This window comes from Pelodiscus sinensis, chromosome 3 (assembly GCF_052426305.1).
Source record: "Pelodiscus sinensis isolate ZL-2025 chromosome 3, ASM5242630v1, whole genome shotgun sequence".
Lineage (NCBI taxonomy): Eukaryota > Metazoa > Chordata > Testudines > Trionychidae > Pelodiscus > Pelodiscus sinensis.
Window position 1 is genome coordinate 157,219,427 of NC_143054.1, and position 22,556 is coordinate 157,241,982.

Consider the following 22,556-nt stretch of genomic DNA (forward strand, 5'->3'; position numbering starts at 1 on the left):
AAAAAGTGTAGCAGTCAATACATTTGTGCCTGTTCTCTCTTGCTACTCAAAATAGCTTTAGAAGAACTAGTTGTAAGGAAGTAACAATAACGTGAGCAGTTGAAATAGAATTTGTTTGAGTAGTTTTTTTTTTCTGGATAATGATAGGACAGAATATACCTATTTAAAATGTTTTCTTTACTTGAACTGCATAGGGGGGGAAAATGAATTTAGCTTACCTTCAATAATTTTTTTTTCAGACCAGCTAGACCATTCAAGTTACCAAAAAGGTAAGGCACCATATAAACACTTATAAATCTTGTCCATGTTCTTTCTTGTGTTAAGAAAAGCAAATCAGAGCTGACATCTTGCATGTTTAGTGCCCAACTGTGTTTCATACACAGGTGTTAGTGCATCATAAAATCAGCTGTGCACATATGACTAGGTTCCCCTCTAAAAACAGATGGAAAGAATAACACTAATTAGACAAATATCCAATGTTGTCTCCTGTTTCTTTTTCACATTTATTTTTCTTTGCAATTACAGGGTATATGTGTTCTCTCTCTCTCTCTCTCTCTCTCTCTCTCTCTCTCGCTCTCTCTCTGTGCACACTGTACAATCGATATCAGGCACACACAACTCGCAATTGACCATCATCCTACTAATACCACCAGAAACCTCCTGGTTCCAAGACCAATAATTGTATTTTTTTTAAAAGCCTGATAAAGTTCAGGGAAGGAAATTGATATAAGCTTTTCTACTTTTAAGCAAAAATGGGTACAGCCTCCCTATAATATAGAGATTAGCAACGTCATACCATTTAATGGGAGAAAGTGGAATGGCTTATCCAAAATTGTGCATGCACCTGAAGTATTAAAGGTTGTTTCAAATGAACATATGTTAAAGGAATAATCCAGATGAAGGACTTGCCCTTAGTAAATAATAGACCTGTTCAGTTAATATGCTGTATATAAATCCAATCAAATACTTTCCCATTGTACATGAAATAATGGAAATCTCTTAAATATCCAGAAACCAGTGCATCCACTTTGAAAAGCTGTATATATCTTTTTGTGTGCAACCAAACTGAGATGAGCCAGGTTTTTAGCTGTTATACGCTTAGCATGCAAACATGATTTCCCAGCTAATTGGAAGTGCTGTGAGGCAAGTAAAGAATCGCTAATATAGGTGCTGGATGGATTAGGAAAATGTAGCACCATATCACAAAGCATTGTAGGAAATGTTAGCATTCTACAGATGAGACTGAATGCAGCAGATGGTTTGACATAAAATAGATTTCAGGCACCTATGAGTTTTATGGTTAGTGGGAACTTTCACTTGATTTGGACAGTGACCAAAGAAATGGTTGTTTTATCAGCCTGGTCCTGTCCTCTGACTCAGCCAAGCCAACTGCACCAATGTATTGATGGGTTTAATCAGCTAGTGTAAGGCAGGAAATTGAGGTCCTTAATCCAGGCAAACTCTTAAATATATTTAACTTTAAGCAAGTAGCTTTTAAATTCTTTTTTGAATGGGGTGGATTTAAGTAGATGCTTAACTGCTTTTTTGAATATGGGGCAGAGGTCACCCATATTTTTTAAATTCAGGTCATATATTCCCACAGCTTGCCTTTTAGGGGAAAAAAACTACGATTTTATTTTAAAACAAATATCTCATACCATGGCCACAAAGTAAGTAGAAGTGGAGAGACCAGCATATTATCCTTTTGGATAACAACGTACGATCTCAGTTGTTTGCGGACAAATCACTTGAAGCAGTTTCTTGCTTTTACCAATGTCATTAGTGGTGCCAAATGAAGCTCAGATAAACAATCTGAAAATATGAAGTTGAGAAAAGAGAAGTAATTACTGTAACTCTCAAATGTATGCTGGCTAGAAAGAGAATGATATTTCCAAATTTTTCAGAGGCTACTTAAAATTATTGTGAATCTATGTGATATGCATATTTGTGCCCTTTTTGCATTTTCAGTGATCTGTGAAATTGTTTGCTCAAGGTACTAAAAGGTTCATAGCAGACTAATTAGCAAAGACTGTACCAGAGAGTTGAAAACTTCAAATCAGCAAGGATTGCACATTATGTAGAAACAAGTGATGGCAGATATGTTCAAATGGATACTTTTGCTATTCTGGCTGCAATGATTATTCTTGATGCAAATATTCAGTGTGTGATTATGATGGGGTTTACAGTCCCCCACTGAACCAGCATGGGGAGTGGAACAGTGCTGTGGTAGGAAGGGCTCACCCCTCAACCGGTGTAACTTACACAGCTTGTTCTCCATCCAAGAACAGTTTTACAGGACACTAGCAGCCCAGGAGAAGGAAGAAGTGAACTGCATGTGACAACAGGCTTTAGCAGCAAGGGCTTAGATTTGCCCTCCTTGAAAGCCCTAAGATTGGCTAACTGAACAGAATACTAAGACTGAGGCAAGCTGCTTGGCATGTGATCATGCCTCAAATTAAGGAGCTCCAGATTGTTAGGAAGTAACCTTGGGAAAAACATAAATGGGAGGCACTCAGTAACTGGATTGTACACTTAGATAACCTGTAGGGCCTTGGTTTGGGAACTAGTGAAGTAGGTGGGCCTGGTGGTGGTGGTGGTGGTGGTGGGGGGGGGGGAGGGAGGGGAATCCATTAACTTGCACCTTTTCTCTGACTCCTCTGTATTGCCTTGGCTCTAGGGGAGCAATCAGATCTCAAGGGCATGATCCAGACCACAACCGAGGCCCCCTTTAGACAACTAAACTAGCAGAAACCATCTGCTGGTCATCTGACCTAGCTACAGCAATGCAAAAAAATAGGACGATTTACAAAACCTCATTGTTTCTTATATAAGGTTTACTAATGTCTTTCAACAGGTCATATAGGCTATAACTTTCTTTAGTGTTAGCTGCTGATTTGAAAAATTCCCGTCTGCCAAGATATGAGAGAGTTGCTTGGCAAAGAATGGAATTATACACAGAGTAGGGATGTTAAGAAGCGGGTATTTCACTAATCGTGTAGTCGATAGAATTTTTATTGATTACAAGATTAGTCAATAAGGGAAGGCTGCTCAATCCTGGCTCACGCCAGGTCCAGGAGCTACCCCCACTGCGGCTCTGCGGTTTAAATGTAGTAAGAGCTGGGCTGCTGACAGAGGCAGGAGTGGGAGGCTGGGCAGAACCGGCTCCTGCTTCCCCTCCGTTTCTGCTTCTGATACACAGGCAGCAAGGAAGAGGGGGGAAATGCAAGTAGTTGACTCGACTAACCAATAAGCCTACGTTTATTGGTTAGTTAACTGCTCACTTACATCCTGAACACAGAAACCAGTGTTGATACAAATGTCTACCCACAGATGCAGATATTGAAGGATCAACACATCAGTCTCCACAGGGCTCTGCTCCCAGGAGCCGCTATGGCCAATAGAGAGGAGAGTGGTCCTGCCACTCCTGGGAACCAGTGCCCTATGGTGGCAGCTCCTCCCAGCTGTGCAGTTGTACCAAGCCCAGCTGTGTACAGCATCTGTAGGTAGACATTTGCATCCACTCCAGGCTCTAATCACACACGTAACAGGAGAAAAGGATAATTCTCGCAATAGCAACAAACTGGTACATTTTCAGAGCTCTTGACAAACATTTAACTAATCAGTCTAGAATCTGGTGCATATATAAGTATTGAATCCTGTAACTAGAAAAATGTAATTAAGTCCTTCTCTATAAAATTGTGCACAATTGGTCTTTTGGCAATTTGTCCGGTTATGATTGTTTAATAGCAAACTACACCTTGAACAGATTTAGAAACTTTTTCTGATTATGCTTGAGGATTTCAGATCGAGGCATACTGCAGTGGACTCCAAGGGCAGCCAGTAACAATATTATTGACTACTGTTAGTATTATAATAGAGCAGGGGTCTCCAAACTACGGCCCGGGGGCCGGATGCGGCCCGCGAGGCCCTCTCATCCGGCCCGTGGAGACCTTTTTGGATTCAAAGGCAGAAGAAGTGAGATTGTTTCAAAACCCATTTGAAGCAGATGTGGCCAGTTGCCCAGATGAACTGCAGCTGGAAGTCATTGAGTTGCAAACAAATGACCTCCTTAGGGACAAGTTCAAAATAGGGCTGGTGGGTTTTTACCAGTTTTTGCCCAAGGAAGACTTTCCTAATGTCAAAACTTTTGCATCAAGGTACCTTTCAATCTTTGGAACAACATACCTGTGTGAACAAACATTTTCAAGAATGAAATACGTGAAGAACAATTTGAGAACAAACTTGTCCGATGATAATCTCAGGTCACTGTTGATGTTAGGGACAACAAATCTAAAGCCAGAAATGTCTGCTATTTTGGCATCCAGGAAACAATTTCACCATTCACACTAATACAGGTGTTCATGTGTAGTGTATGAATGTGTTATTAAATAATAACTGAATAAAATAATATTAAATAAATAATTAAAAACAACATCCATGTTTTGATTGTTTTTTATTTGGACCTCAAGTGTGTAGTCGGCCCCCGAACTGCTGTTTGATAGTTAATGCGGCCCTCGGGCTGAAAAGTTTGGAGACCCCTGTAATAGAGAAATGGTAAATTGATGCCAGAGTGGCTGTCCTGTTGCCTTTGGAGAAAAGGGGGTATTAGGTCTTGTTTTTGCAGTAGATCCTGGACAAAGGGTAACTGGGTCCATCCAGGTAAGAACACACAGATATGCGGATCTGAAACTCAAAAGAACAATAGTCTCTCAGAGTGGTGAAAATAGAAGCAGAAAAAGTAGTAATACAAACTACATTTATATTTTAGTCTGCCTGGAGATTAAGGAGGAAGTGGAGATTGAGGAGGAAGTGGAATATAAATTGTCCTGATCGATATGTACATGTGTACAGCTATTATTGATATGCTATGATTCATTCTCAAATGTGGTGGTGTGTTGTTGTTTTTTGTTTTTTTTTTCAAAATGCACAAACCTCACACGGACTTTGTCCCTTCAGTTCTGTTCCAAAGATTAGGCCATGTAACCTTTCTGTAAACTTGTCTTTGGAACGTAAGCTTGAAGTTTATTTTTACCCTTGGACTTGGAACAAATTCTGTGACTCCTCATAATAGGTTCTAAATAACAAATTGTAGATTCAACATACAAAGCAAATTGTTCTTCTGGGTTATGCAAAACACTTATTTTCTTGTATGGTACGGGATCAGGGAAAACATTGACTAAATGAGAACTACAAAGTTGAGGGTATAGTATAAAAATCAGTAATGGACAGTTGATCTCATGTAGTGATTTGACTTAAAATGATGTTAATTGTGTTCTATCCATAGTTGCCAGAATGGTTTGAATAAATAAGTAGCAATTATCATTTCCTGTGAGCCAGATAAATCTATTTTTGAATAAGTCAGAAATAATCGATCTTAGCAGCACACACACAAAAATCCTAAACTGAAATATATATTTTATAACACTCTTAAAAGAAGTACCAATGAACTGGTGAAAACAACTTTTCATACCGAGAACCCAAACAAAGTTTCAAGAAAAGAGGGGTTTGCTGGACGTTAACATACTTTTGGGTCTGTTTCTGTCTTCAGTTTAAAAAAAATGAGAAGTGGGGCTTCAGACCTTTTTGTGCTGTCTGTGTGAGATCCAGCTTAATCAAATTTAAGTGCAATAAAGAAAAATAGTACCATGCTTTAAACATGTCCAATTCTGTAAAAAGAGAGGTATGAAATAATTCTCTTGTCTTTTTCATTTGTTTGTTTGTTTGTTTGTTTTCAAATTCCTCTTGCCTTACTAATATTTTTTTCTTTCCTGATAGTTATGCAGCCCTGATAGCTGACTGGCCTGTGGTGGTTTTAGGCATGTGTACTGTATTAATAGTGGTGTGTGCATTGGTTGGCATATTAGTCCCAGATCTTCCAGATTTCTCTGATCCATTACTGGTAAGTTAACATGGGTTTCTTGTACCGTTAGACAATTTTCTATGCTATGCTCTTTTTCCAACAATAATGGTAAACAGGTAACGTAAGTAGTGTTCAGTGAACTTGTTACATTGCTTTCAAATACAGATGTGCCCAAACCAAACCCCCAAATTTGAGCATACCTGATCTTTTGGGACATTTGAGTATGAACCTTGCATTCTAGACATCCTATATTTTTCACATGGGCAAAACAGCTGCTGATTTTGTTGGTAATTATGACAATGTTTTCTGTCAACATAAACCTATTTGGGTTGCTCTTAGTATATTTTAGAGAGAGATTCCTGTGTTCACAAAGCTAACAAATGAGGTGAGCCCTATCTAATGACTCATATAAAGGAGAGTAGTGGATCTTAGAACATAATCATTGAAGACAGGTTCTCTGTCCTGGAGATCACACATTCTAAATTAGGTTTAGGAGCAGGGTGCCAGAATCCATTAAAGGAAGAGAAAATCTGAAAACCTTTGAGTGATAGAGTCCTAATCATATTAAAGGTCTGAAAGGAATCTGATTGTGATTAAGAAAGGGCTCAGTTCTTATTTGTTCTGAACCAATTCGATCATGTGTTCAGGACTCTCATGGAAAATGTTTTACTTAATGACTATCCTAAAGTACTACAAAGATACTATTGACATGTTGATCTCTGTACAGGCAGTCCCCGACTTACACGGATCCGACTTACGAACGGAGCTTTTCTCGCCCCGGAGCTCGCGGGCGGTAGGCCCGCCCAGAGTGCAGCGGTCCCGCCACTGCATCCTCCGGGGCGAGAAAAGCTGCTCCGGGTCTCCCTGGTATGCTGGGGGGGACTCCCCAGCACAGCAGGGAGACCCGAGCAAAGCCGCACAGGCGGCGGGACCCCGCTGCCCGTGCGGCTTTGCTCCTTTGCCCCGGAGCAAAGTCACAGAGGCGGGGGACCCCGCCGCCTGTGCGGCTTTGCTCCGGGGCAAAGGAGCAAAGCCGCACGGGCAGCGGGGTCCCGCCGCCTGTGCGGCTTTGCTCGGGTCTCCCTGCTGTGCTGGGGGGGACTCCCCCAACACAGCAGGGAGACAGGAGCAAAGCCGCAGAGGCGGCGGGACCTCTGTGCCTCCGCGTCTTTTCTCGGGTCTCCCTGGTCTGCTGGGGGGGGGGGCGCAGCTAGTGCGCCCCCCCCCCCCAGCTGACCAGGCTTTTGTTGCGGGACGCCTGGGGTAGAGCAGCTGGGGTGCTGCCGGGTTGGTCCTGCCGGGACTTACCCGGCAGCGCCCCAGCTGTTCTTGCCCAGGAGTCCAGATTCAGCCGCTGTTGAAACTGATCAGCGGCTTATTCCAGGAAGCCGGGGGCAGAGCAACTCTGCCTAGGGCTTCCTGTAGTCAGCCGCTGATCAATTTCAGCAGCGGCTGAATCTGGAGCCAGTTCTGACTTACATACAAATTCAACTTAAGAACAAACCTATAGTCTCTATCTTATACGTAACCCGGGGACTGCCTGTATAGAAAAAATGTTCCTTCAGTCACCTGTCTTCTAAATTGCATTAGTCAGGAAAAGTGTGTGTGTGTGTGTCGGGGGGGAGGTTAATGGTACTAAGACTGAGGGTTTTTTCTGGGACTGGAGACAAGACATGCATGAGTTTCTCTAGCGCACATAAGCAACATACAGAGATAATTATTCAAGCTACAAAATATTATGTAATTGAGATAAGTTATCTCAAACCTTTTATCTGTTGAAAATACTAAGAACCAATTCCCTGGTTGGTAAGGCAATATACACCATCATTATTTCTGACTTGGAGATGTGTGACATGTATCAGAATGTGTGACAACCCTATAAACCCTATGGATTTGGTCATGATTCTATCAAAACATCCTATGATAAAGCAATCCATTTCTGAACTACATGTCTGGAATAACTGAACTTTCCAATTATAGCTGTCTGTCACTTTGATGTTTGTTTTCCATTCTTCTTTTAAAGCAATGGAATGAAATGTAATAATAAAATTCTGTAATGTTCTGTCTTAGGGATTCGAACCAAGAGGGACTGCAATAGGCCAGAGATTGGTCACGTGGAATAATATGGTGAAAAACACAGGGTATAAAGCAACATTGGCAAATTATCCTTTTAAATATGCAGACGAACAGGCAAAAAGGTAAGAAATTTTTAATCATGTTATCTCATTTTGCTGAATTAGAGCCTGTTCCAGTTCCCCCGAAGTCAGTAAATGCACTCCCATGGACTTGAATGGAGATTGGATCAGATTCCTCTTCCCTCACCACATATTTCTTAGGCTTAATGTATGGAACTAGACTGAAGAGAGGATTTGATAAAACTTGTCCTACCATATACAACACATCCAGCATAACAATCGAAAATGTTTTCTGATTTTTCATTTTGAACTACAGGAATTTGTCAGTGTTCAGATCAAGATAATATGCTTTAAGGACCCCAGTAAGATAAAATATCATGAATATTTGAGTAATTGAATGTTGAAGTCGTAAGAGTACTAATATCTGTTTTTCTCTGGCCAAAGCAAGTAAAATGCATTAGTAGTTAGGAAACATTTTTTAAGAATCTTATGTTCTGTATTCAAATAAGATAAAACTGTTTCCTCCATTTTAGTCATCAGGATGACAGATGGTCAGATGATCACTATGAAAGAGAGAAAAGGCAAGCAGATTGGAATTTCCACAAAGACAGCTTTTTCTGCGATATTCCAAGTGAGTGGAATGGTGTTAATAGTAAGTCTGAGTATTGTGGGAATACTGAATATTCACAGGAAATGTCTCACTATTAGAAAAATGAGGTCTTGCTCCCTATATTTATCATATGCACCACCTTCATCTGTGCATAAGGCTCTGAGAAATTTAGACTAAATCACATTTTATGCTCCATCAGCAGTTCCCACCAAGCATTACACCTCACATTTTCTCAGAGCATTTCTCTGAAAGTTTTTGGTTTTGGTTGTTTATAATCCTTACAGTGTTATTACCTTAACGTACATTAGTACAGTGGTAGCACATAATATACATTAGGTCATTAGCAGTACAGTATCTATACTTCAGCTTAAATCTAAAAACAGAAAATCACTTTTCCTTATATATGCTTCTTGCAAGACTATTTTAATGGGCATCTGAGAGATCAAATCTGGCTCAAAATGCAAGTGTTATAAAATCAAGCCTTTATAAAACCTCACCCCAATGGAAACATTTCCATTACATTTTTAAAAAAGAAAATACTAAAGTTAGCTTTTTATAAAAATTCGGCCCAGATCATTCTTCGTTTCAAAGAGTCAAGACAATTTGAGACCAAGTAGATCTCTCCCAACAAAGAGCAAATGTGGGAGGAGCTACCTGAAATCTCCTGGTGACTAATTATGCTTGAAGGAGCATCAGCTCCTGAAGTCCCATCCATGACAGCAATAACACCATCCCACTTAGGCAATGGTAACATGGTATCAGCCTCATCTTGGACTGCTCTGCCTTGTTTGTTCCTTGACTTCTCTCCCTGTGTGCCCTCAGGATCAGAGAGGCTGTAGCTCACTACTCCTAAGGCATTTAGAAAAACCTGTCCTATCTTCTGGGACAATTCTACCCGGTGGTTCTCATGCTGTTTTTGTCTCCTCTGCTCATTCACAGTAAGGCAAGATCTGGCTATTTCCTTTCTTTTAAATAGGATTTACTACCTGAAAATGACTATTGAAAGCATTTTTCATAACATTGCATGTTCTTTACAAGACTATGACTTACTCCTCTCCATTCCTTGTGGAACATAGGGCCTTCCCATCTTTGATGGAATCTTAACGTCTTCCCATGTCATTTTTAGGTAGCTTTCAGTTCTGCTTCTGTTCTGCATTGACATGATATCCTTGGCCTACCTCATCACTTCTTGCCCTGGAAATTCTAGTCCCATGCAAGTATTATGTTATTTGGGTCTTTTCTCCATATATGTCCTAGTCAGCTCCATTGTCATTGTGTAATTTCTTGTCCTGAAGATTTCTGTTTCATCCTCCTCCAGAGTTCATTTTGTGATTTTTTTTTTCTGATGATGAAGATTTCTTTAAAGCAATTCTTTATGAAGAACTTGAAGGTGAGATATTAAGATCTTTCTGAGACTATGAATTTCAGTGCCATAGAGTAAGAATGACTTTGCAAAGTTGTTAAATATTCAGATTTTAGTTTGGAAGGCAAGATTTTTGTTTCTCCAAATCTGTGTTAGAGTTACGAAGTCATGTCTGGCTTTTGCTATTCTGACTTTAGTGTCTTTATCTGTTCTACCTGCTGTGGTTACAGTGCTACCAAGGCGTGACATTTTGGATTTTTATGTCTGTCCCTAAACTACACAAAAATCAAGCAATATGAAACCCAAAATACCATATTGTACTCCAAAGTACTTACAAATTTATGTGCATATAGGATGCATTTCTGGTTAGGTAAGAATGAAGTTCTGGTAGCTACTAAGTCATTCTTCGAGTAATTCCTCATGTCAGTTCCGTATTAAGTGAGTGTACTCACATGTGCATCGGCGCTGGAAGTTTTTCCCTCGGCAGTATCCATAGGGGAGCAGGTCTGATGATGTCTTGAGTGGCACCTCCCTGGTGCAGTATAAGGGGCCCAGTGTGCTCCTCCCACCCTCAGTTCCTTCTTGCCACCAGTGCAGTGATGGTGCATGGAACTTCGGTAGCTTTCGCCAGTTCTGCTATTTCTCATTTGCTTCCTGGCTGCTGTAGCTGGACACTGGGCATTCTGCCATTCTACCATTTCCCTCCAGCTTCCTGGCTGCTAATGTAGAGTCAGGTTTCCTAATCTATATTCTCTTATTTACCCATTTATATCCCAGTTAATAGCTCTGCTGTGTGTTATTCTCTCACAGATAGTTGTTTATAGTAGATTCCCTTAGTAGTTGTAGTTTAGTGATAGTTGTTGTTTCTCTGATCCCCAGGCTTCAAACCTTCTGAAAGATACAGGTGTCCTGTGCCTCCTAGTGACCCTCACAACAGTTGCCTGAGGTGTCTTGCAAGGGGCATGTTATTAATAAGTGCCAAATTTGCAAGTTGCTTAAGCACTGGACTAAAAAAAGCGGGGGGACATTTGCTTGTTGGCTCTTCTGACGGAGTCAGTGTTGATGCCAGCCCCAGAACAAAGATCAGACTCTGCCTTGAGTGCCGTTGCTTCAGTACTGAGTGCCCTGCTGGTGTTGCCCTTCAGCCAGCACTGTTCATGCTCGGCAGCTCCCATTAGAAGGCAAAGGTGTCAATGAGATGTTCCTCTGTGTCCCATAAAGAGAAGGAAAAGCCATGAGTGGAGCCAAGACCCATGGTGGGCAACTCGTCACCTCTATCAGAGAGTCAGACTCCAGCTCAAGTGGAATGGAGCTCTGCCCATCCCAACATGTCTATACTGAGGAGTGGTGAGATGGCCCCCAGGACCTGGAGGTGCTGTCAATCCTAGAGACCTTGTGGGCAGTGTAGTACATATTGGCATTGCCAGTGCCAGCAGCACCCATGTCCATGGCACCTCGGTCCTGGGGCAAACCTACATTGGTTCCTTTCGGGCATTTCCCCAGCCTGAAGCTCCCCACCTATGAGTTGAGCACTCCCCTGACGGTGAGATTTCTGCAGGGCCTTGAGCAATTCTATCTGCAGGTGCAAGACCTTGTTCTACAGGGTGGTCCTTGCCTGGCTCACTGGGCCACCCTTCATATCACTCGGATCCTGCTCCTTTCCTGATTGCCCTGGAAAGTTGTGTTCCTGGTGGCAGTGATGTCTCTCTCACAGATTCTGACCTCAGCCTCTACACTGTCTTCTACAAGGGCAAGGTGCAGCCTTCCTGCCAAAGGCCATCTCTTCCTTCTCTGTGAACCAGGACATATTCCTGCCTGTGTCCTGTCCCACACCTCACATGATGTCAGAAACAAAATACAGGACTAACAGGATGGTTTATTAGGTGATGAGCTTTCGTGGGCCAGACCCACTTCCTCAGATCAAATAGTGGAAGAAAATTGTCACAACCATATATACCAAAGGATACAATTAAAAAAAATGAACACATATGAAAAGGACAAATCACATTTCAGAACAGAAGGGGGATGGAGGAGGGGAGGTAAATGTCTATGAGCTAATGATATTATCACCTCTAATATCATTATCTCACAGACATTTACCTCCCTCCCCCCCATCCCCTTTTTGTTCTGAAATTTGATTTGTCCTTTTCATATGTGTTCATTTTTTTAAATTGTATCCTTTGGTATATATGGTTGTGACAATTTTCTTCCACTATTTGATCTGAGGAAGTGGGTCTGGCCCACGAAAGCTCATCACCTAATAAACCATCTTGTTAGTCGTTAAAGTGCTACATAGTCCTGTTTTTTGTTTCAGCTACACCAGACTAACACGGCTACATTTCTATCACTATGATGTCAGAAGAGAGGTATGTACATGCTCTGAATGTCCAGATGACTTTGGCTTTTTACCTGGATTGTACTAAGACCCTCTATAGGCCAATGCATCTCTTTATCGCAGTGACCGATAGAATGAAAGGCCTGACAGTTTCCACACAGCAGCTTTCCAACTGGATCATCTCGTGCACCTGGTACTAGCTGGCAGAGGTCCCTCTACCACAGATTGGCCAAGCCCATTCAAGCAGAGCTCAGGCATCTTTGGCTGCCTTTCTGGCGCATGTGCCAATCAAAGGTATCTGTAGAGCTGCAATGTGGTCCTCAGTCCACACGTTTACATCTCACTATGCCATCGCTCAACATGCCAGAGATGATGCTGGGTTTGGCAGAAATGTACTGCAATCAACACAGCCATTGGGTATTGGTTGGTGTCACCTAATGTGGAATGGACATGAGGAATCACTGGAAGAAAAGACAGTTACCTGTTTCATATCTGGTGTTCTTCAAGATGTGCTCCTCATGTCCCTTCCACAACCCACCCTCCTTCCCCATTGTCAGTTTCTGGCAAGAAGGAGCTAAGGGTGGGAAGAGTGCATGGTGACACTTATACCATGCCATGGAGGCACCACTCCACGGGTCACCAGAGCTGAGGGAAAATGTTCGGCATCAGTGTCTGTTGCAAGCACACACACCTAATGTGTAATGGAGATGAGCACTACATCCTGAGGAACACCAGTTACTAAACAGGTCATTTGCTTTTCCCTGTTATTGAAAGTGGTTTCAAATAAAAGTAACTTAATGTGTTTAACTGATAAATAAAGTTTCTTTTATAGTGGAATTTGTGTACGTTAGGTCTGTTCAACTTCCAGAATGCAGACTTTAAAAATAGCACTGAGGACTCCCCAGAAACTTCAACTGAAGCCACCAACCCCCAAAGCAAAGAAATCATTTTGCAGATGTCCTTGTAATTATGATTGATATCCCCATGTGTATTGTTTCACTAAGGCAGCCTCTTATTATAGCAGGTATCCTCTGCCAATGTGCTATGAATGAAAATAGTCCTATAATAGTTAGCTGGTGAGACCTTTCCTCCTTTGTCAGGTTTCAGGGGACAGACCCTGAGCTTGGCTAGGAACTTTTTAGGATTTCTGAGCTGTATAAAATTCAGTAAGTGGGAGACTGAAGTTTAGAAAACTGTTTCAGTTTCAAGATGTTGAGGGAGGTTGGAGTTCTTGTAAGGCCTCAAGTCTGTCAGATATAAAGGTAATTTTCCACCTTCAAACAAATATTTTGGAGCTGTACAGTTAAAGTACTTTTATTTACTGCTTGAACAACAGACATCTGTTTCAATCTCTGATATCAGACATATCTGCATACTTCATAAGCCCTTTTATTGTATTTCCAGGTGATAGATATTCACGAGTGGTGTTTACTTCCACAGAAGGAGAGAACTTGTGGAACTTGCATGCAATTAAATCAATGTGCAATGTAGATAATTTGAGGGTAAGTAAAGAAAACCATTACATTCCTTAATCCAGATGAAAATATGTATTTGAAACTCCTTGTGTTCCTATCCATTACATCTAACTACTAGATAATAGGACTTCATGTTGTTTTCTTGCTGATGAGTAAGCAGTCCACAGGTGGGCATTAATTAAAATACAATGTTGCCTTTAAATTATCATATTATGGTTCAGGATTTGTTTGTGCACCTCCAGTGACCTCCACTAAAGATAAAACCTATTTCTGTGCTCCAACACTTGCTGTTCTGAAGGATATATTTTATTCTTTTGCAGCATATTTCCTTTTGTAATAATATACCAACTTTTTTTTTCTCCTAAGAAGGCAAGGGTATCATTTTTTTTAGTCCCTTACTTTTATTTCCCTTGAGACTATCTGTCAGCATCTTTGTTACGTTCTGTCTATATTTCTTGCCATCAATGGGTCATGTAGGCCTATGAGCTGAAAAGAGAATAGTTTGGCATCAGAGACATCAAAGAGACGTAAATATAGTTTCTAGGCAAACAGCAAAAATAATCCAATCCAGACTGCATAGTTCTGAGATAAACATTTGTTTCTATCTTAGAATGTGAGAGAATAAAAGAAGATGCTTTGTCCCCGCCAACCCTGACTAGTAGAAATGTTTTCCATCGTCGTTGTTGACAGGGCCCTGCTCTTATCCCTTAAAAAGTCAAAATGATAAAGGCAACAGCCAGCCTCAGGGATTTCAATAGTTGCTCTTGCATGTGTTAAAAGTTAACTCTACACATAGTTGAGATTGATGTCTGGCTTCAACTAATAATGGATGTTAACTGACAGTTACAAAGTCCATGCTGAACTAAAAAAGCGTAATGTATATGAATAATACATCTGAAAAGTATAAGCTTGTCACTCGCTGAAATACAATGCTTTAAATTGCAATGCAACTGTAATTTTTTGAAAACTCACAGATGTGTCATAGAAAGCAACTTAGGGCATATATTTTTTTCATTTTCTCTTAGTAATGCTTGGTTGATTTCCTGCATAGAGGCCCGTTATCTTTCTCCCACCAAACAAAATTCCCATTGCCAATTAACCGAACAAATAGGCCATCGTTATTTAACCAGAAATGTTTTTAGATTATTTGATCAAGAATTGATTTATCAGTGTCTTTGGACCATCACCTTACAAAAGCCAATTTCCTCCCCCTTTTTTAGCTGATATTTACTTGCCTTGGAATCTGAGTTTCCCATCATAAGCAATGAAATATTCTTCAGCCAGTGGGGTCAAGAAATTAATCTCTCAGAAATGTAGATTAACAAAATCAAGTAGACAGTGATTTCTTGTCGCTTCTATTTTTGTAGGAATTCTAAAGCTATGGTGAAGACTTTGAAGTTATATTTTATTTGTATGTGACACTTTACAAAATATCAAAGACTAATTCTAAACAGTTTGCAAATGTCCTTGCAGTCTATTAGTGCACGTAGACAGCTGTTTTAAATAAATGCCACTCATCATTGACCAGTCCAGGGCACAGCATGTTTTTGTCCTAAATAAAAAGGAAACCTATTTTCTGAATAACAAAATGACTACATCTTGTTACATTTGAAGGGTACTTTTGTGGGGCTTATATTGAAACTGAAAAATGTATCCTTGTATCCTTAAAATTTTAGAATACATGATCTCAAATTCTACTTATTTAAAAATCCTGATTGCCAAAGAGTAGAGAATCTTTTCAAAAGAAGAATAAAAAGGAAACTGCTTTGGAAAAAAAACACTGTGTAATACAAATCCATGAAATGCACCTTACAAAACCAAACAAATCACCACTTGGGTACTAGGTGCTTAGGTATTAGGTGCGTTAGCAGTGTCTATAGATATTTCATATAAGAAATTTGTTGCAGATGAAACATTTTGGACAAGAGATTTTATATCATCAATTTTTTAGTTAAGCAGTTAATCATGAAGCAGTGTATTGGAGAGCACAACTGTATGTAGCAAAATGGTGGTAGAGTTACCTAGTTGTTTGAATTTATAACTTGATAAGAATGGATGTTGTAATTCTATAGGCACTACTTTTAGTTAAAAATAGTTAAACTAGATGCCAGTTGCTTAGACAATCTGGACAAAAAACTTTTCGTAACAAAATTGCTTTGAAATGGCTCGTGCTATTCCTTAAGTCATATAGAAATGTCATTCTTTTTCAATTACCTCCTGGATCACATAGGATGCTTAGATGAACCTTGCTTTCAATTACTATGTTCTTTTGCAAATATTTGATCTCTTGCTGGCTTGCACTGTAATTAGTAACTGATCTTAAGAAATTGATGTGTTTTGTGACCTCCAGTCTTTGTTAGTCTCTCTTCTGTTAGCTACAGTTGACTTACTGAATTCACACCTGATTAAGGATTTCTGTGGCAAAGAATTATTTGCATTGATATGAGCTATCCATATAAATTCCTTAGACTTCAATGGAAGAAGGGGTCTCTAAAAACATATTCCATCTGCTTAGCATTTAAATGCAGAAACTATCTTGGGTGTACTATAACAACTTGAACCATCTGCTTTACTAATACTGAAAGTGCTGTCCTACAACTGCTCAGCATATGGCATTCCCATAATCTTACATGGAAATTCAACATGCAGACTGGCTTCAGATCAGGCCCATAATTTCTAAATAGAGAAGTCTTTTTCTTCCCTCATCAATTAAAAGAAGTTTTCTTTACTATCCTTATACTTTTATTTTTCATAAACTTCAGAGTATCCAAATATAGGATCACAAGTCTTCGCCACCAGGCAGATTCATTTGCCAAGCTGACATACTGTTGTAGGTAGAATTAATGCAGACTACACAAGTTCACTTCTTGAGGTATCTCAGTAACAAATGGAGATGTTGCCAGTGGCACAGCTGACCTTTCAAGTACCAAGTAACCATGGCAATATCTTCCGATCAGCCAATAAAGTAGGTCTTAAACCTGCAGTGCTAATATTTTGTAAATAATGTTTTTACATAATGCTTTAAAAAGTTACTACAGTCTACATTTTGTTTTTTTCTTTCCACATTTCAGCTGCCAACTTGCGTTACTTGATCTTTGGCTACAGTTACTTTACCAGCAAATGTTTATAGCCTGCAGCAAGTTTTGAAGAATAATACACAAACCTCATTGTCCCATCTTGAACTTGACTATGTAGAGAGGATAATAAAATCTTTTCCTCCCAGTTCACTTGGCTGACCCAGAGCTTGCATATTATATCCTCGTAGGATAAATCTGGAGAAGTGCCACAAAAAATACAGATATGCTATTGCAGTGCTTCCTTTTATTTATTAGGTTGTTCATTTTTTCCTGAGTTTGCATGTGTGAGTGTTTTTATCTGGAAACAATCAAATGTGAATTATCCTGTTTTTATGGAATGTCAGGTCATTCTTGTTCAGGAATCGTTTGATCAAATTAAGTCCATATTAGAGCTTTTATAACCATCATGCTAGTCCCAAATTTTGGGTTTTGTCTGTACTACAAGTGATCATTGATGATAACCCAGGGCAATTTCAGTATAAATTAGTAGTAAGTAGTATGTCTCATATTTAACTCGTCTGAAATCTGCATGGATATGGGTTTCAGGGCCTACCTCTTTAAACACTTAGGCAAATGCGTAACTTTATTCACTGGATTAATTCAAGTGAGTGAAGTTATGCCCATACTGGAGTGTTTTCACCAGTGATTCCAATTCACTGTTCTTTCAAAGCCAGGAGTTTTGACTAGCAATGTGTGCATGGAATCTGGGAGTCTTCAATTCTTCACACCCTTACTTAACTTTTAGACCTGTCTACTTGAGAAAATGTTACTTATTTAACTATGTTGGGGTAAGAAGCTGGTGTAATTAGATCAGTACAGACCCCTTTTTGGACATTTATTTTGGTTTAAATGTACGCCATATTGATTTTAGCTTAAATCTGTTCTGTACCAGTTTAAGTTTAAGTAAGTATGAGGCACTTTTGAGCCGAAATAAAAGTTTCTACACTGATGGAGCTAATTTAACTGATTTTACTAAATCAATTTCTCTTTCTAAGTAGTCATATGTAGACAAGGTGTTAGTTATGCAAAGGAAAAGTCAGGCAACAGTGGCTCGTGTACCAAGTCAACTGTCGAAGGCAGCTTAGGTTACACAGCTGTTTGTCCTAGAGCTGTCCCATGCATTTGTGCTAGAGGTGTCAGGGTAGGTCCCTACTGCTTCTAGGGTCTTTGTGATCTCAGGAGGGGTAAGGAATAAAACTTAACCAACCTTTTGTGCAACTTATTAGTTCAAAAATAAACATTAGGCAGCATTATAGGGGAAGAGTGCACCTCAATTGGGGGAAAAAAGTTGGTGCACCTTCAGGCAGTAGAAGATGACTTCTAACCTGAGAGGACTGAGTTTCTCGAACAGCCTTCCAATAGGAATAGTGGGGACAACCTACCCAGTTTTCAGATGGAGCTTGTTGAATTTATGAACAGGATTATATGAAAGAGTTACCACTGAGTCACCAGAAGGTTCCTCCCAGTCCTGTGTACTAGACTGTAGTTACTAATGTACAATGTTCTTAATTTCTGATCATATGGACCTGATTGCCCTATCGCTTATACTAGTTTTTACACTTTTGGGACTCTAGGAACTTTTTGATGTGTGTGAGGAGAAGATCAGGGGCTGTGTGTACAGGTGCTTAAGAATTCAAAGTAATGGCCCAGAATTTCCTGAATGTCACTTTTATCCCTCCTGGATTAACTGATCTGTCAATTATTTGAAATTTAAAAATAAAATGTGAAGCACCCCTTTTAAATGCCCTGATTTTATAACTCTGTGTCTGTTTCTACACAGATAAGGTCTCATTCCCAATTTGGTGATCTCTGCCAGAGGACCACTGCTGCTTCATGCTGTCCCAGCTGGACACTGGGCAACTATATTGCCATTCTAAACAACAGATCATCATGTCAAAAAATTGTAGAACGAGATATTTCTCACACCCTAAAGCTGCTTCGCACATGTGCCAAATACTACTACAACGGAACCCTGGGGCCCGATTGCTGGGATGTGGCAGCCAAAAGGAAGGACCAGCTCAAGTGTACAAATGTGCCTCGTAAATGTACAAAGTACAATGCTGTTTACCAGATTCTGCACTATCTAGTGGACAAAGATTTTTTAAGCCCAAAGACTGCTGATTACGTCTTGCCAGCTTTAAAGTACAGCATGCTTTTCTCTCCAACAGAAAAAGGAGAAAGCATGATGAACATTTACCTGGATAATTTTGAGAACTGGAATGCGTCTGATGGTATAACTACCATCACAGGGATTGAGTTTGGAATAAAACATAGTTTGTTTCAAGATTACCTATTAATGGATACTGTGTATCCTGCCATAGCCATTGTGATTGTTCTCTTAGTCATGTGTGTATACACAAAGTCCATGTTTATCACGCTGATGACCATGTTTGCAATAATTAGTTCCTTGATTGTATCTTACTTTCTTTATCGGGTAGTATTTAATTTTGAGTTTTTCCCCTTTATGAACCTCACTGCGTTAATTATTCTTGTTGGGATTGGAGCAGATGATGCTTTTGTCCTGTGTGATGTTTGGAATTACACAAAATTTGATAAATCTCATGCCAACACGTCTGAGACAGTGAGCATCACCTTGCAACATGCTGCTCTTTCCATGTTTGTAACCAGTTTTACCACCGCGGCTGCCTTCTATGCTAACTATGTCAGCAATATTACAGCAATCAGATGTTTTGGTGTTTATGCTGGCACTGCCATATTGGTGAATTATGTTTTAATGGTAACATGGTTACCGGCAGTAGTTGTGTTACATGAACGGTATCTTCTCAATATATTCACTTGCTTCAAAAAATCTCAGCAGAGGGTCTATAGCAACAAAGGCTGCTGCACAGTGTTGTACCAGGTGTTCCACAAGATTATTTTTGCAATCTCAGAAGCATCCAGGATATTTTTTGAAAAAGTCTTGCCATGCATTGTTATCAAGTTTCGATATATTTGGCTGTTCTGGTTCCTTGCTTTAACGATAGGTGGAGCATATATTGTGTGTGTTAATCCAAAAATGAAATTACCATCACTGGAGCTCTCTGAGTTTCAGGTATTTAGGTCCTCTCACCCTTTTGAACGTTATGATGCAGAGTACAAAAAACTGTTTATGTTTGAACGCGTCCACCATGGAGAGGAACTTCACATGCCAATTACAGTAATCTGGGGTGTCTCTCCTGAAGATAATGGAGATCCTCTAAATCCTAAAAGTAAAGGAAAGCTGAAACTAGACAGCAGTTTTAATATTGCAAGCCCAGCTTCCCAGGTCTGGATTTTACATTTTTGCCAGAAGTTACGAAATCAAACATTTTATTACCAAACTGAAGAGCAAGACTTTGCAAGTTGCTTTATTGAGACATTTAAGCAGTGGATGGAAAATCAGGACTGTGATGAGCCAGCTCTTTATCCCTGCTGCAGCCACTGGAGATTTCCATACAAACAAGAAGTTTTTGAATTATGCATCAAGAGGGCCATCATGGAGTTAGAAAGAAGCACTGGGTACCATTTGTACAGCAAAACCCCGGGGCCTCGCTTTGACATAAATGATACCATCCGGGCCGTGGTATTGGAGTTCCAAAGCACCTACCTCTTCACTCTGGCTTATGAGAAAATGCATCAGTTCTACCGAGAGGTGGATTCATGGATTTCAAATGAGCTTAGTTCTGCCCCTGAGGGTCTTGGCAATGGTTGGTTTGTGAGTAACTTAGAGTTCTATGACCTTCAGGACAGTCTTTCTGATGGTACTTTGATTGCCATGGGTCTTTCAGTTGCTGTTGCATTTAGCGTAATGCTACTTACAACCTGGAATATAATTATAAGCCTTTATGCCATAGTTTCAATCGCCGGCACTATATTTGTCACTGTTGGCTCTCTGGTTCTTCTTGGATGGGAGCTAAATGTGTTAGAGTCTGTCACTATTTCTGTAGCTGTTGGCTTATCTGTGGACTTTGCTGTCCACTACGGAGTTGCTTACCGCTTAGCTCCTGATCCAGACCGAGAAGGAAAAGTCATCTTTTCTCTAAGCCGCATGGGTTCTGCAATTGCAATGGCTGCGCTGACCACATTTGTGGCTGGAGCCATGATGATGCCTTCCACAGTCTTAGCATACACCCAGCTTGGCACTTTCATGATGCTTATAATGTGCATTAGTTGGGCTTTTGCAACCTTCTTTTTCCAATGCATGTGCCGTTGCCTTGGACCCCAAGGCACTTGTGGTCAGATTCCTCTGCCAAAAAAATTGCAATGTAATGTCTTCTCCCAAGCTTTGTCAGGAAGCAAAGGAGACCGGGGACAAAACAAAGCACATTCTGTGGGCACATTTCAGTTGGATTCTGGAGGGCAAAAGCCAGAAATGGAGCATGAACATTATGAGTTAGAACCTCTCGCATCACATACAAATAATTGTACTTCATCAGAGAAAGTAAGTTATGAAGAAACCCACATCTGCACAGAACTCTTCAATGGCAGACCCCAGAATGCATGCATGTCTGTGCATTCAGCATATAACAGTGAATTGAATAAAGGCATCACAAATGAAGCTGGTTCAGCCACAGTAAAGCCATGTGTCACTCAGTGTACCATGTGCCCATTCTGCTCTCAGAACAGGAAGTGCAGCTGTCCAGATGCATATAGGCAGGTAGATATGAAATGGAGTCCGCACTCGTGTCAGCAGTTAAGTGACACTTTCTGCTACCAGTGTGCCCCATCATCTGGCAATGTTGTGCAGATCCAAAACTCTGTGCCACCTGTAAATATTTTACAGCAAGCTGCTGAAAGCTATGTTCCCCCAGTGCAACATGTCCTCCATTGCGGTTGTCTTCAGGGGAGACTGAAAAGACCCATGATGCAGAACTCTCTGCCTAGAAATTTTTTTCTCCATTCAGTGCAGCAGTTCCAAACACACGACAGAATAAACAGGAAAGATGCAACTAGTCTTCAGAATGCAGAAAAGAGTGTAAGAATTCTTCCAAAGGTGACCAGCTCCTCACCATTAATGTGCAGGAGTGCTGGTTCCCTAATAAAGCCACCTTCTGAAGCTGAGAAAAATGTATCAGATAATCAAAAGAGACTCTGTAAAAACAGAGACGAGTGTGATTTAAAAGGTACTGAAGTAAATGGGAATGATGACAAGAGCACTTCAGTATTAAAACAGAATATAGCTGAAATCAAGGTAAATCAGAATTCATCACACACAGACCAACTTTTGAAGGCTGACCAAAATGATCAGAAACACCCACTGAACAGTACAGTGAGAAAGGCTGGGTATGAGTCTTGCCCTGAATATTCACAACATTGTAACAGAACTATAACAGTGAAGTGCAATTCTGTTGACAGTCAAATGCCAAACATTGAAGCCAATGTGCCTGCTCTGTTAACACATGCAGAACTTTCCAATGAACGTTTGTTAATAAAAACACTATAATAAATCTTATCTTTGACAATCCTCTGTCTCTTAAAATTAATTTTAAAATATTGAATAACAACTGTGGATAAAACAAATAATTTATATTCTAGCACCATTTTGAAATGGAAAATATATTTTACTGAACAACAAATATTTTTAAAATTTTAAAACCCCATTACTTTGTAATGAAACCTGATGATGTTGAGAGAGGCTTTCTGTAATTAGTAGGAGGGTTCACACTTAATTAGTTTTTGTCCTAGATACTTAAGTCTGAGCTCTCCAAGCTGACATAAAGCA

General features: G+C 40.1%; 1 protein-coding gene across 5 annotated transcripts in view; it reads left to right on the forward strand.

Moving 5' to 3' along the window:
• DISP1 (dispatched RND transporter family member 1) overlaps positions 1–22,286 on the forward strand; it is a 187,642-nt gene extending 165,356 nt beyond the window's left edge. For all 5 annotated transcript variants that reach the window (XM_075925248.2, XM_006115598.5, XM_006115599.5 and 2 more), the window contains 6 exons: positions 240–269; positions 5,776–5,899; positions 7,931–8,058; positions 8,529–8,626; positions 13,708–13,805; positions 18,636–22,286. In XM_075925248.2, coding sequence (XP_075781363.1) covers positions 240–269; positions 5,776–5,899; positions 7,931–8,058; positions 8,529–8,626; positions 13,708–13,805; positions 18,636–22,277 — 4,120 coding nt within the window. In that variant the 3' untranslated portion in view covers positions 22,278–22,286. The remainder of the gene's footprint in view (positions 1–239; positions 270–5,775; positions 5,900–7,930; positions 8,059–8,528; positions 8,627–13,707; positions 13,806–18,635) is intronic.
• Positions 22,287–22,556: the final 270 nt, after the last annotated feature.